At 46.5% G+C, this 13,283-nt stretch overlaps 1 protein-coding gene across 1 annotated transcript; it reads right to left on the reverse strand.

The window, feature by feature from the left end:
* Positions 1–7,015: 7,015 nt before the first annotated feature.
* Positions 7,016–7,903, reverse strand: LOC136062287 (uncharacterized). The gene has a single exon (XM_065761153.1). The coding sequence runs from the start codon at positions 7,901–7,903 to the stop codon at positions 7,016–7,018; it is 888 nt and encodes a 295-aa protein (XP_065617225.1).
* Positions 7,904–13,283: the final 5,380 nt, after the last annotated feature.

Genomic DNA, 13,283 nt, shown 5'->3' on the forward strand with positions numbered 1-13,283 from the left:
TTCACACTAAGGGGTCCAACAGGCCCATGGCCAACCAGCCCATCTTTCTTCGCTCCGTCCGTATCAGGTCTGTCCACATAAGGCCCCGTGCAAATGACGGGCTCTTCTATTCTTACGTCCGCGGACTCTTGCCAGCCCGTACAATCACAATAGGCATCCTAGTGCGTATTTTCCCCTTTTAGTTGCCCCCTCACCTAATGGGTCCGTCATGCATAAGAGAACGGACCCATGGGGTGACGGATTTAAAATCTTGGTCATGTTTTCATGACACCTAGATTCGTGAACTTCCCTCCGTACATTGCTGGATCAAGAGTTAACACATTAATGAGTTGTGCCAAGTGTCATCTTGTCAATGGCCATTGTTTTGGAACGAGGTGTCGCTTCATCTTCCGTGCACATCCTTTATAAATATCGACCCCTCCGCCCCTTATTTTTCCACTTGTTGCTGGAAGAAAGTGTCAGAGCGAGTCCGTCACACCTGTCAGAGAACAGTCTGTTCACTCACATACCCGTTGCCTGCTACATCTTGCTTACTTCGATCTTCTGGTGAGTTGTTTCCTATCCATCCTCTTTTAATTTTAGCTCTTATTTATCTCTTTTTACACTTTATGCGCCCGACGTTCTTTCCAAACCCGTCAGAGTCTTAGGTTTTGTCATTACCTGTAGGCCATGTCTAGTGCGTCAAGTAATCAGTCGGTCGTCCGTGACGGGGCGGATTACAAAGAGGTATACCCGTCAGGTCCCAAAGACCACAATGCCCCGAGCGAGGAGAGTAGTCCGTCATCATCCTCCTCGTCCTCAACAAATGAGGGCTTGGAGATGATCAAAATACAAGAGGGTTCAGCTGACGACGAAGAGCCAATAGTTAGGTCCATCGTGGGAGCTGATGGACTTAGGGAGTTCATCATGCTCCCAGAGTGGACGGTACACGCCTTCACATCTACTATCAAGGAAGGCCATTTTAACACCCTTAGGGCCCGTTACCAAATCCCAGACCACATCCCATTCTGTCTACCCTACATGTCAGAAAAATGTTATTACGAAGGAGTTAACGGAGTAGGTGTGTACGAACAAGTGCTTAAGGCTGGCCTGAGATTTTCATTAAGTTCGTTACACCGCGAACTCTTAAACTACCTAGGTATATCCGTCAGCTAGGTGTCTCCTAATGCCTGTAGAGTTTTCATCGCGATGGAGGTTCTGTACGGAGTCATGTCGGATGGTGGGAGAAGGCTTACGATAAAAGAGTTCCTCCACTGCTACCGTCCGGATGAGATAGACAAGTCGAAGGGCATGTATAGCTTCGTCCCTAGGAGCCTCGTCCTGAAAGTTATTTTTGAAACCCCGGACTCAAATAGAGACTCGAAGAGCCGCTACTTTTTCATAGAAAGAGATAATTGGATGTGTCATCCAGGGGAGACGGACTTCATGCCCGTCGACACAGTTTGGGGCATTTTAAACCCATCCGGTATGGCCCGTTGTAAATGACTCCGTGCAGTTTAATAATTTTTATAATGTTTCTAACGTCCGTCTTCTTTGATGCAGTTCGACGGCGTCTCCAGATTACACTTGAGGAATACAGTTTCCTTGAAAGAATTTTTTCAAAGACAAAGCCCGAGAAGCGAACGTGGGCAAAGCTCGTCAACCTCAACACCATCCACTGGTATTGTGACGGGCCCGAGCCAACCCCGGCGGCACTAAAGTAAGAGAAACAGACCCGTCTACGTGAGTCCGTCGACCCTTATGACCTGTTTTTACCGTCATTATCATCATTATTTCCTAATCCGTCTACCTTTTCCAAAGATGGATGATGCAAAGAGGCGAGCAGCTATAAGACTCCAAGCTGCGAAGAACAAAGAAGCTGGGACGGACCCCATGGGGACGGGCTCCAGCAAACAGAGTCTGAAGAGGAAATTGCCCGTGAAGGGTGACCGTCCACCAAAACAGCCCAAGGTCCCCTTGGAGCCAGTCGTCGGCTTGATGGCTGGGGGGAATAAGTCGGTCACTTCGGCTAAACATGGTGCGGGCAAGGGTCTGATGACGGGTTTGTCTGGCTACCAGAAGAAGCCACCCATCCTGCTTCGTGAGGACTCCAAGTATGCCCTCGAAAGGCTGTCGTCGATTATCACAACCGACGACTATGAGGACTTGGGGAATCACTCAAAGGAGGCGATGGGGGAGACAGGCCTCTTCAACATTGCTCAGGTAATTACTCCGTCGTCTTTGGTCCACCCGTCCACCATTTTCTGCCCTTAAATATTTTACTAATGCATTTTTGTTGTCCCCCAGGCTATGATCATGATGAAAGGCATGATGGGACGGTGTCTCAATCATGAGACGACCATTGGCCGATTTTGTGAGAAAGCTAAGGTGGTGGAGGAGGAGCTGCTCGATCTCAAGGCCTGGAAGGTCGTCCAGGAGAAGAAGCTGAAGATGGCCGAGACGGCCCGAGACGACTGTATCCAGCTGACGGAGCGTCTGAAAAAAGCCCTAGTGGAGAAAGATGATGAGGTCCGTCAGGCTAAGGAGGACGCGATACGCGAGTACCACGACTCCGACGCCCTTATTTCGGAACTGAGTCTTGTTTATAACGACGGGTTTGACGATGCACTCCGTCAGGTGAGGGCATTATACCCGGATATAGACTTATCCACCATCACCGTCGCTGCCCCTGAGCCTTCAACCGTCCAGCCTGTTCAGTCTGAAGACACTGATGTTCTTTTCGACGAGAACGTCCCTGTCCGCGAAGCTCCTATAGATCAAACAGTTGCGAACAGCCAGGCTAAGGACATTGGGGACCGTCCATCTGAAGAGAGAGAGATAGCAGATTTGTAATAATTTAGTTTTACTAATTAATTTTCTTCTTTTCTTTTTTTGTATCAAGTGTAGAACAATTTTTAATACCCGTCATGTTTATGGGGTTTATGTGATTATTGACCGTTCAGTATGTTTATATTCTGCAAGGTCCGTTGACCCTTGTTTTATCCGTGTGAAATGCATATGTTTTATTTTAAAGTACATATGAGCTCCGTTTTGCTTATGCGATTCTTTCGTCCTCCCTTTTTTTTTTTTTTTTTTTTTTGAAAATAATCCGTTTTGCGGAATTAACTTATCCGTCCATTAACCATTTAACCAAGGGTCGTCATCCCTTAAGACGGTTTGTCCGTTCGTGGGACTTTTTGAAATACCATTCGTTTTAGAATGGTCCGTTTAGTACGTGGGCTTAGCCTGAATTCTAAGTGCTATTACCCTTTGGGATGACCCGTTCATCTTGTGGTAGTTATTTTTGAGCCCGTCCATTATGTAGACTTAGCACATACCATCCTTTTCGGATAATCCGTCCAACTTGCGGACGTTATTTTGGATCTGTCCATTATGTGGACTTAGTAGTTACCATCCTTTTAGGATGATCCGTCCGGGCTGTGGACGCTATTACTTGTTCGTCCATTATCTGGACTTAAGGTTTTCATCCTCTTGGGATGATCCGTCCATCATATGGACAACCTTACTGGTCCGTCCATCATGTGGACCATATTTTAACCGTCTGATATTGAATTAACTAGATTGAGCAGGAAAAATTTAGTATAGTCTGAAAGAAATCTTTATAGGAAAAAAAGGTGTCTGCCCCCTTAGGCTTTAAAAAAGCACTGGTAGAAAGATTTGTTCAAAGTAAAGATAAAGAAAAATAATGGAAATAGCTATTCGGAGCAAAACTATTGAAAACTTTAGAAATAAACTGGAAAGTTGGGGGGGGGGGGGTTATGCCCTTTTATGTCGCCTTTATTGGTAGTATCTCTGTAGGTGCTTTGTGTTCCACGGGTGTTGCAATTTCCGTCCGTCCATGGTTTCGAGGTGGTAGGTCCCCTTCCTTTGCCAAGACAAGATCTTGTAAGGTCCTTCCCAGTTTGGGCCAAGTTTTCCTTGTGAAGGATCTTTAGCCGCTCCCATTACCTTCCGTAGCACAAGGTCCCCGATTTGAAAGTCTCTGTATCTGACTTTGGAGTTGTAATATTTTGCCATGAGGTTTTGGTATCGGGCCAACCTTTGTTCTGCTGTAGCCCGGACTTCGTCGACTAGGTCTAACTGTAGCCGCAAAGCCCTTCATTCTTGTCATCATTGTAGCTCTTCACTTGATAACTTGTAAGCCCTATCTCCGCTAGAATGACAGCATCGCTCCTGTATGCTAGCCTGAATGGTGTTTCTCCCGTGGGTGTTCTTGCCGTTGTGCGGTATGCCCACAAGATACTTGGTAACTCATCGGGCCAGATGCCTTTTGCCCCTTTGAGCTGGGTCTTGATGATTTTGAGCAGGGACCAGTTCGTGACTTCAACTTGCCCATTGGCCTGCGGATGTGCGGGTGATGAGTAGTGATTTCTGATGCCTAATCCTGAGCAGAAATCTTGGAATGTCTTGTTGTCAAACTGTTTTCCGTTATTAGAGATGAGTACCCTTGGTATCACGAATTTGCATATGATATTTCTCCATACGAAACTCCTGATGCTTCTCTCCGTGATAGTCGCCAGACCTTCCGCCTCCACCCACTTAGTGAAGTAGTCGATCCCTACCACCAGAAATTTCAGCTGTCGTGCAGCCGTCGGGAGAGGGCCCATGATGTCTAGCCCCCATTGGGCAAACGGCCAAGGGGCCATCATGGGTGTCAGTTCTTCGGTTGGTTGCCTAATTAGGTTACCGAACCTTTGACATTTTTCGCAAGTCTTGACGTAGGCTTGTGCGTCTTTCTGCATTGTAGGCCAATAGTATCCTGCCCGGATCAGTTTGTGTACTAAAGACCGCGCCCCCGAATGGTTTTCGCAAATACCCTCATGGACCTCTCTTATTACGTAGTCTGCTTCCTCGTGGCCCAAACACCTTAGGTATGGTAGTGAGAATCCCCTTTTGTATAAGACGTCATTGATTATTATGAATCGCGAAGCTCAGACTTTCAGTTTTCTTGCTGCGTCTTTGTTGTCTGGGAACGTGCCTTCCTTCAGGTAGGCCGTTAGCGGCGTAGTCCAATCGTATTCTGGGTTTACTTCCTGCACTTCTGCCCTACTGTTAATGATTGAGGAATTCTGGATGAACGACAATACCTAATCGGGGGCCATCATGACCTCTGCGGAGGCGGCTTTTGTGAGCCGGTCAGCACATTCGTTCTCCTCCCTTAGGATTTGGACGAATGTGACCTGGAGGGTGTCGATCCGTCTCCTGACCTCTTCCAAGTATTTCTTTATCTTTTCCCTCTACACTCATAGGCGCCGCTAATCTGACTGACTATTACTTGCGAATCGCAATGTATAACCATGGCCTCGGCGCCTGCTACTTTCGCCAGGTCTAATCCTGCCACCAATGCCTCATATTCGGCCTCATTATTAGTTGTTGGGAAGTCCAGCCGAATCATACACTCGATTTTCTCTCCGTCAGGGGTTTGAATTACTACCCCGGCGCCTCCAGCTTACTTATTTGATGATCCATCCGTGTGGATGTTCCATTGTCTGAGGGCTTGTGGCTCCTGCTGCTCCACTTGCGTGTATTCGGCGATGAAGTCTGCCACTGCTTGGCCCTTTATTGCGGTTCGCGGTCGGTAATGTATGTCAAATTCGTTCAGCTCTATCTCCCACAAGGCCATTCGTCCGACTGCTTTAGGGCTGGTTATTGCTCTTTTTAGGGGTTGATTTATCAGGACGATGATGCTGTGGGCTTGGAAGTATGGTTTCAGTTTTCGGGCTGCGGTTACCAGTGCGAAGGCGAGCTTTTCCATGTGAGGGTACCTTTCTTCAGCCCCCCGGAACCCCTTGCTTATGAAATAGACGGGTCGCTGAGTTCCTTCCTCTTCTCTTACTAAGGCCGCGCTTACTGCCACCTGCGAAGCTGCTAGGTATAAGTAGAGGTCTTCTCCTGGCTTGGACGGGCTGAGCAAGGGTGGCGAGGCGAGGTATTTCTTCAGATCTTCAAATGCCTTCTGGCACTCATCCGTCCACTCGAATGATTTCCTTAGGACGCGAAAGAACGGTAGACACTTGTCTGTTGCTTTTGAGACGAACCTGTTCAAAGCAGCAATTTTGCCATTCAAGCTTTATACGTCCTTTACTGTCCTTGGTGGTTCCAGCTCCATGATGGCCCGTATCTTCTCTGGGTTAACCTCTATTCCTCTTTAGGACACCATAAAACCCAAGAATTTTCTTGCTGTTACCCCGAATACGCACTTGCCAGGATTCAATTTCATGTTGTATGACCGTAGGGTATCGAATGTCTCTTAGAGGTCGCTCAGGTGATCTTTTTCGTGTGGGCTCTTGACCAGCATGTCGTCGACATAGACTTTTACATTCCTCCCTATCTGGTGTGCGAACATTTTGTCTATTAACCTTTGGTATGTTGCCCCAGCGTTCTTGAGTCCGAATGGCATCACCTTATAGCAAAAGAGTCCTTGGCTGGTGACAAAGGACGTTTTCTCCTGATCAAATTCCTCTATCTTGATCTGATTATAGCCTGAAAAGGCATCCATAAAACTTAGGAGCTGGTGTCTGGCCGTGGAGTTGACCAGCGCATCTATCCGCAGGAAGGGGTAGCTGTCCTTTGGGCATGCTTTGTTAAGGTCCGTGAAGTCGACACACATTCGCCACTTCCCACTGGCCTTCTTGACCATGACCACGTTCGCCAACCACTCTGGGTAATATACTTCCCTAATGAAACCCGCCTCGAGTAGTTTTCTGACCTCTTGCGCTATTGCTCTGTCCCGTTCGGGAGCAAACACTCGCTTTTTCTGCCGGACGGGTGGGGTTGAAGGGTTCACGTTCAACTTGTGCACTATGACAGAGGGATCTATCCCGGGCATGTCTTCGTGGTTCCATGCGAAAACGTCTTGGTTCCTCCTGAGGAATGTTGTGAGGGCCTGGCGCACCGGCTGGCAGGCCAATGTTCCTATTCTGGTCGTCCGCTCTGGTTTTGATTCGTCGAACGTTATCTCCTCCAGCTCTTCGACCGGTTCTGCGACCGTCCGCTGCTCTTCTACGCATATTTTCTAATGATGATCTTCCATTTCTAGCATGGCAATGTAGCATTCTCGGGCGGTTGCCTGATTCCCTCGCAATTCCCCAATCCCATAGTCCGTTGGGAACTTGATCATTAGGTGGTATGTTGATGTTGCCGCTTTCCATGAGTTAAGTGTGGGCCGTCCGAGAATACCATTGTAAGTGGAGGAGTAGTCCACCACGAGGAACATTACATTCCTAGTGAGTTCTTGCGGGTAATCGCCCACCGTTATCGGGAGTGTGATGGAGCCTATTGGGAATACCCTTGTCCCTCCAAAACCGACAAGTGGAGCACTCGCCGACATCAATCGTGCTCTGTCTATCCCCATTTGCTGGAATGCTGGATAGTATAGAATGTCTGCTGAGCTGCCGTTGTCGATTAGTACTCGGTGGACGTTGTAATCCCCCACACGTATACTGACGACCAGCGCATTGTCATGTGGATGATGGAGTCTCCTTGCATCTTCTTCGGTGAATCCAATGATAGGACTCTCCACCCGTGCGGTATTAGGCGCAAAGCCTGTTAGATGGACGTTCAGGACCGATCTGAGGTACGTTTTTCGAGCTATTTTGGAAGAACAGGTAGCCGTGGTCCCTCCTACTATCATCCTTATGTCTCCGATGGGGGGTCTAGGACGCTCGTTATCCCGTTGGGGGGCCGGCTCTTGGCAATTGGGATTCGCTCTCTCTTTGTTGACGAACTTCTGCAACTTCCCTTGCCTAATGAGGGCTTCAATCTGCTGCTTCAGGTCGTAGCAATCGGCTGTGTCATGGCCGTGATCTCGGTGGAAAGGACAATATTTGTATCGCGGCCGTTTGCTTGGGTCGCTCTTTAGTTTTCCCGGGAATGTCAGTGTTTCTTCGTCTTTGATTTGCATCAAAACTTGGTCAATCGGGGCGTTCAGAGGGGTGAAACTTGTGAACCTTCCACCCGGGGGCTTAGGGTGCCTTTCATCCCTTCTATCTCCTGTCCTTGGTCTTTTTGGCCCTTGATCCTAACGCACGTCCACCTGGCGTTCCCTTTTCCTGGGCTTTTCCTCCCGTGCAAGTAGCGCGTCTTCCGCGTTCATGTACTTGGTGGCCCTGTAGAGTACCTCTGACATGGTTTTGGGGTCATTTTTGTATAGTGAAAACAAAAACTTGCCCTTCCGCAACCCGTTCGTGAAAGCCGCCACCAGTATTTTGTCGCCGGCTTCATCGATCGAGAGCGCTTCCTTATTGAAGCGGGTTATGTAGGATCTTAGTGTCTCGTCCTCTCTCTGCCTAATGCTCATCAAGCATGCCGTGGATTTCTTGTACCTGTGTCCCCCTATAAAGTGCAAGGTAAGCTGAGTGCTTAATTCTTTGAAAGTGCTGATGGAGTTCGGCGTCAGCCAACTGAACCAAATTCTCGCGGGACCCTTTAGTGTGGTTGGGAAAGCCCTACACATGATTTCGTTCGGTACCCCTTGTAGATGCATCAAGGTCTTGAATGTCTCCAGGTGGTCTAGGGGATCCTTGACCCCATCATAACTCTCTATTTGTGGCATCCGAAACTTGTGTGGTAGGGGAAAGGAATTGACGGGGCCGGTGAATGTAGAGTCAATCCAGTTCACTAGGTCGTCCAGGTCGCTAGACACTCGTCCCTTTAGGGCATTCATCATAACCTCCATCTGTTCTTTCATCGCCTGCATCTCCGCGAACATAGGCGGAATCCATGAGGGATGGGAGGCTCGTGTTCTGTCGTTCTGGCCTACTTGGGGCGTTGCTCCCTTTAGGCCCTTCTCGGTCTCTTTGCATGGCGCTGGTACCTTCCTGATCCTCCCTCCGGTTGTTGGGTGCTGTGTTTCTTTGACGCAGCTGTTCTTCTAGGTCATGATTTTGCTTGGTGAGGCGCTCCACGGCCGCAGTGAGGGTCCAAACCTGTCTTTCGAGTGCGGTCGTGGGTAGTTCCTCTCCTTGGATGTCGTTGGTTGTTGCCATCGAGCGAGTAAGCACCATGCAACCCTTATGTCTCAGGGATGAAGCAACATCTGACTGCCTTCTTCTCACGTTCCCACAGACGGTGCCAACTGATGAAGCTGAGAAATTCACCAGTGAGTCACACAATGCCTTCACGCTCGTACGTTAACCTACACAAGACAAAGGAGAAAACCTATCAAAGGGTACCGGTGTGGTACCGGCCAAATACCCTCTGAAGGTCAAGTCAGAAAATATTCTCACAACTCTAGAGTGCTAGAGAGGGTAAAAAATGCGTACCTTTCTTGGTGAGAGTATTGGGGCTTTTATAGTAGTCGAAAGTTTTTCCTCTTAGACTTGGCATCCAAGTCTTTTCCTTGCAGGAGTCCTCCTTTTTAGAGTCCGAAACGTGGTGGACAAATCTTCTCCTTATAGGGAAGATCTTTACCAAATACATGAGATTTCTAGAGTCCAAGTAGCACAAGGACTCTGTTTGGGGCCTTACGAGAATGGGCCAAAATATTCCCACTAAGGGGTCCAACAGGCCCATGGCCAACCAGCCCATCTTTCTTCGCTCTGTCCGTATCAGGTCCGTCCACATAAGGCCCCTTGCAAATGACGGGCTCGTCTATTCTTACGTCCGCGGACTGTAGCCAGCCCGTACAATCACAATAGGCATCCTAGCGCGTATTTTCCCCTTTCATTACATATTGTTAATTAAAAAACAAATAAATGCAATTGGTTAGAATTAAATATATATAAGTACTCTATCATTTCAGTAAAAAAAAAATTATATACAAGTATAACTAGTTGTAGATTCATGCGATGCGTGAGAATAAATAATTATTTTATAATTGTAATATAATGTATAATTTTCTCTAAAATGTTTTGAAGATAATTTTTTCTTCCTAAAATTAAACATCAATTGGGTCTTAAATTGATTCTTTTCTATGTTCTCATTTTCAAGTTTAGCTCAAAAATTTTTCTTCTTTTTTTTTCTTAATTTTTGGGTTGAAAAGTATGAAATTTTATTATTATATTTTGTGCTAAACTCTTTAGTTTTGAGTTAAATAAATAAATAAAAAGTTAGAAATTAAAAATATGAGCCCTAAAAATGCAATAAAACTAATAAATATTCAAAAGTCCTATTCGGTCCACTTTAGTTCTACTCAGTCCATTTTGGTCCTCTTCAGTCCATTCTGTCCACTTTGGTCCACTTCAGTCTAATTCAAGCCATTAGGTTGACTTCGTTCCTATTCAGTCCACATGTGTCTTATTCGGTCCATTCTCTCCACTTCGGTCCTATCCAGTTAACATTGGTCCTATTTGATCCACTTCGTTCCTATTCAGTTCTATTTGTTCCTATTCGGTCCATTACATCCATTTTGGTCCTAACCTGTCCATTCATTCATATTCGGTCCACTTCAGTCCTATTTAGTCCACCTTGTTCCCATTCAGTCCAATTCCATCCACCTTGTTCCCATTTGGTCAACTTCTTTCCATTTGGTCCAATACAATCAATTTGTACCCACATATAAAGAAAAGACATGTTTGGGTTGAGAGCACCTATTTTAAATTTAAATTTATTAATTAATATATATATATATATATATATATCTCAAATTCATAATATCTAAAATCTTAAGCATAGCATTTATTGTTGCTACATTTTTGTTGAGCGACATTAACACAGTATTTTAAACCATTTTGGTCCGCAAAATTTAAGTTAAAAAAAAAAGTCTTTCTAAACATTAAGGTTATGAATATACAAATCTAATATATAAGGCAGTTACTCATTTGTTTTTAAATAAATTGCATGAGGTTGATTATACCTTCAAGCATATGTGTGTGCGAGTGTGTAATTTTTATTTAAATAAATTATTCAAATTCTTCGTTTTCTTAAGAGAGATTATTATGATAATCAAAACTCATAACAAACTTATACTGAATATGTATAATTTATTTTCTAAATTCTATTGTACATAATTTTTTTCTCCCTAAAAATTTTAAAAAAAAATTCAAAAAATAATTTCTGTACGGACCGGATTTGAGCACTTTTACTGTTGAGAAAGTGGACTCAAGCCCAGTTAGCCCGGTACAATGAATTTGTAGAGAGCGGGTTCAAGAACTAGGCCCTAGTAAGGGATGCAACGGCCAGGCATGGTTGCATGTGGATTGAATAGCAGGTACGTGGGTTCAAATGAGCAATGGTGCCCCTCGGCCCTTCTCTCAGGAGCTTGCGACTCTTATTACTTCTTTTCTGATTGGTTACAAGAGTTTCTAGGAAAATACAGGTCGCTACAGTATTTCTTTCTTTCCCATTTTCCCCCCTCTTTCCAGACCCCTCTCAATTGATCTTAGACTTACATTTGTTGATCAGCCAAGCCGCTACTTAAATGCTTGTCCCATCAGTTGCCTTCCCATTCTTCGTGTGAGTTGTAGCAACCAAGGTAGCGCTGTTCAGAGGTCATCTCCTCATTAATGTGGCCAAGACGTTAGTTATGGGCATTTAATGTGGAGGTGACAGTTCATCCTAGACTTGCTCCTCCACCATGCTTCCATGGCTGACATGTTGTACTTGCTCTTTCTCTTTGGATGCTCAAGAAGGCTACTCCTGGTGGCTTATTACCTCCCCTTTCAATGGTCTCGGCTGGCCGAGGACACCATCATCCTCGGCGATGTTTCCTGGTAGCTTGGGTCATCTGTGTTCCTTCTCGGGCATTTCTTGATCCTCGGCATGGGCCTTGGGCCGGAGATAAGGTGGGCCGAGGTTGCCAGATTATCAGGCCCCACAATAGCCCCTCGAAATCCTGTTATCCGGCTCCTCGGACGGGGAGGAGGATTTTGATGTCCTCGGGCCCTTGTTACGGCTTGTCACGTCTTGTCTTCCATCAGCGCCAGAGTCCCTTCATCTGTCCAAGGCACGTTCCTAGCGCCTCGGTACGCGAAGCGTGCCCTTATTAAATTCTGGCGACTCTGTGCTCCTCACGTTCAACGGTGTGATGCTAATCCAACGACTGGGTTTTCTCCAGCTTTATGGGCGAGAAAACCCGCACGGTTACTTTTAGTTGGGGATATAAATACCCATTCGAATCGATTTGCCTTTCCACTTTGGCATTCAAGAGCTCTCACGCACATTCACTGAATTTGATCAAATCTCCAACTACACCCACATCTTTTCCAGCACAAAAAGGCCTATTTGATGAGCTTTTCCTCATTTCTGTAAGTCTTCTTCTCTCTAGCTCAAAACCTCTTCTCTTATTCCTTTCTTTCCCTAGCCCTTTCCTTAGTCTTTTAATCGTCGTTAGGGATGGTTAGATTTAAGAAATTAGTTGAGTCTGAAGAGGCGATGGAGAAATTCATCGCCGATTATAGGATACCCGGCAACGTAGGCTTGAGGTACTGCGCGAAAGGGGAATAGCGCACCCAGAGGAAGGAGGGGGAGGTCGTCATTCCCATGATTGCCTTCCTTAAAGGCGGTATGAGGATCCCTATGGGGTCGATAATGAGGGGCTACCTTAGGTACTTTAATTTGGCCCCCACTCAGTGCCCCACCAACATGTTCAGGATCCTGGGCTGTGTGGACGCCTTAAATGAGAGGATGGGGTTGAGGTTAACCCATCATGATGTAAATTAGTGCTACAACCTCTAGTGGTTAAGGGGTAAGTCTTACTACATGAAGACGAGGGACGATAGGGTCCAGCTTATCCAGTGTCTTCCTGAGTCCAGCAAGGGTCTGAACAAAAACTTTCTCATTGTGTCTGGGGGGTGGCACGATGGCCTTCACTGCCCGATGGAGGAGAGGACACCATGTAGGGTATTCAGAGTAGGAGAAGGTCTAGCTTTTTTCTTCTCTTCTCCCCTTTTTTTTGAATCTGCCTTGTTTGGCTGATGACAGGAGTTTGCTTTTCTTTCTGCAGATCCGCACGCCTTTAAGCGTCATTTTAACTTGGTCAACAAGAAGAACTTAGAAGTCGTTCTCAGGGCAGAGGTCTTCATGAACGAGGGTGACAATCAAGTTAGGGCTGCTCACAAGATCCTCGAGTACGATCCGACCCAGAAGTTGTTCCTGGCCCCGAAGCACGTGATCAGAGCCGATGATCTACAGCTCCGCAAGATAACTGTAGTGGAGCAAGGGTTTTCGTTTCCTGAAGGTACTCCGTTGGCAGGACCCTCTACTTCTACCCAAGCTGCGAGGGCCGAGGGAGAAGAGCTAGGACGAGAGGAGGAATTCCTAGATTCGGGTCCATCTGAGGATGAATTCGGCATATTTGACCAAGTCCTCCCATCCGAGGATTCTGCTGGTGACCTAGGCGACCC

This window comes from Quercus suber, unplaced genomic scaffold (assembly GCF_002906115.3).
Source record: "Quercus suber isolate HL8 unplaced genomic scaffold, Cork oak 2.0 scaffold_399, whole genome shotgun sequence".
NCBI lineage: Eukaryota > Viridiplantae > Streptophyta > Magnoliopsida > Fagales > Fagaceae > Quercus > Quercus suber.

Excerpts from the sequence above, each read along its gene's own strand:
- LOC136062287 (XM_065761153.1), bottom strand. The coding sequence starts at position 7,903 with ATGCAAATCAAAGACGAAGAAACACTGACATTCCCGGGAAAACTAAAG.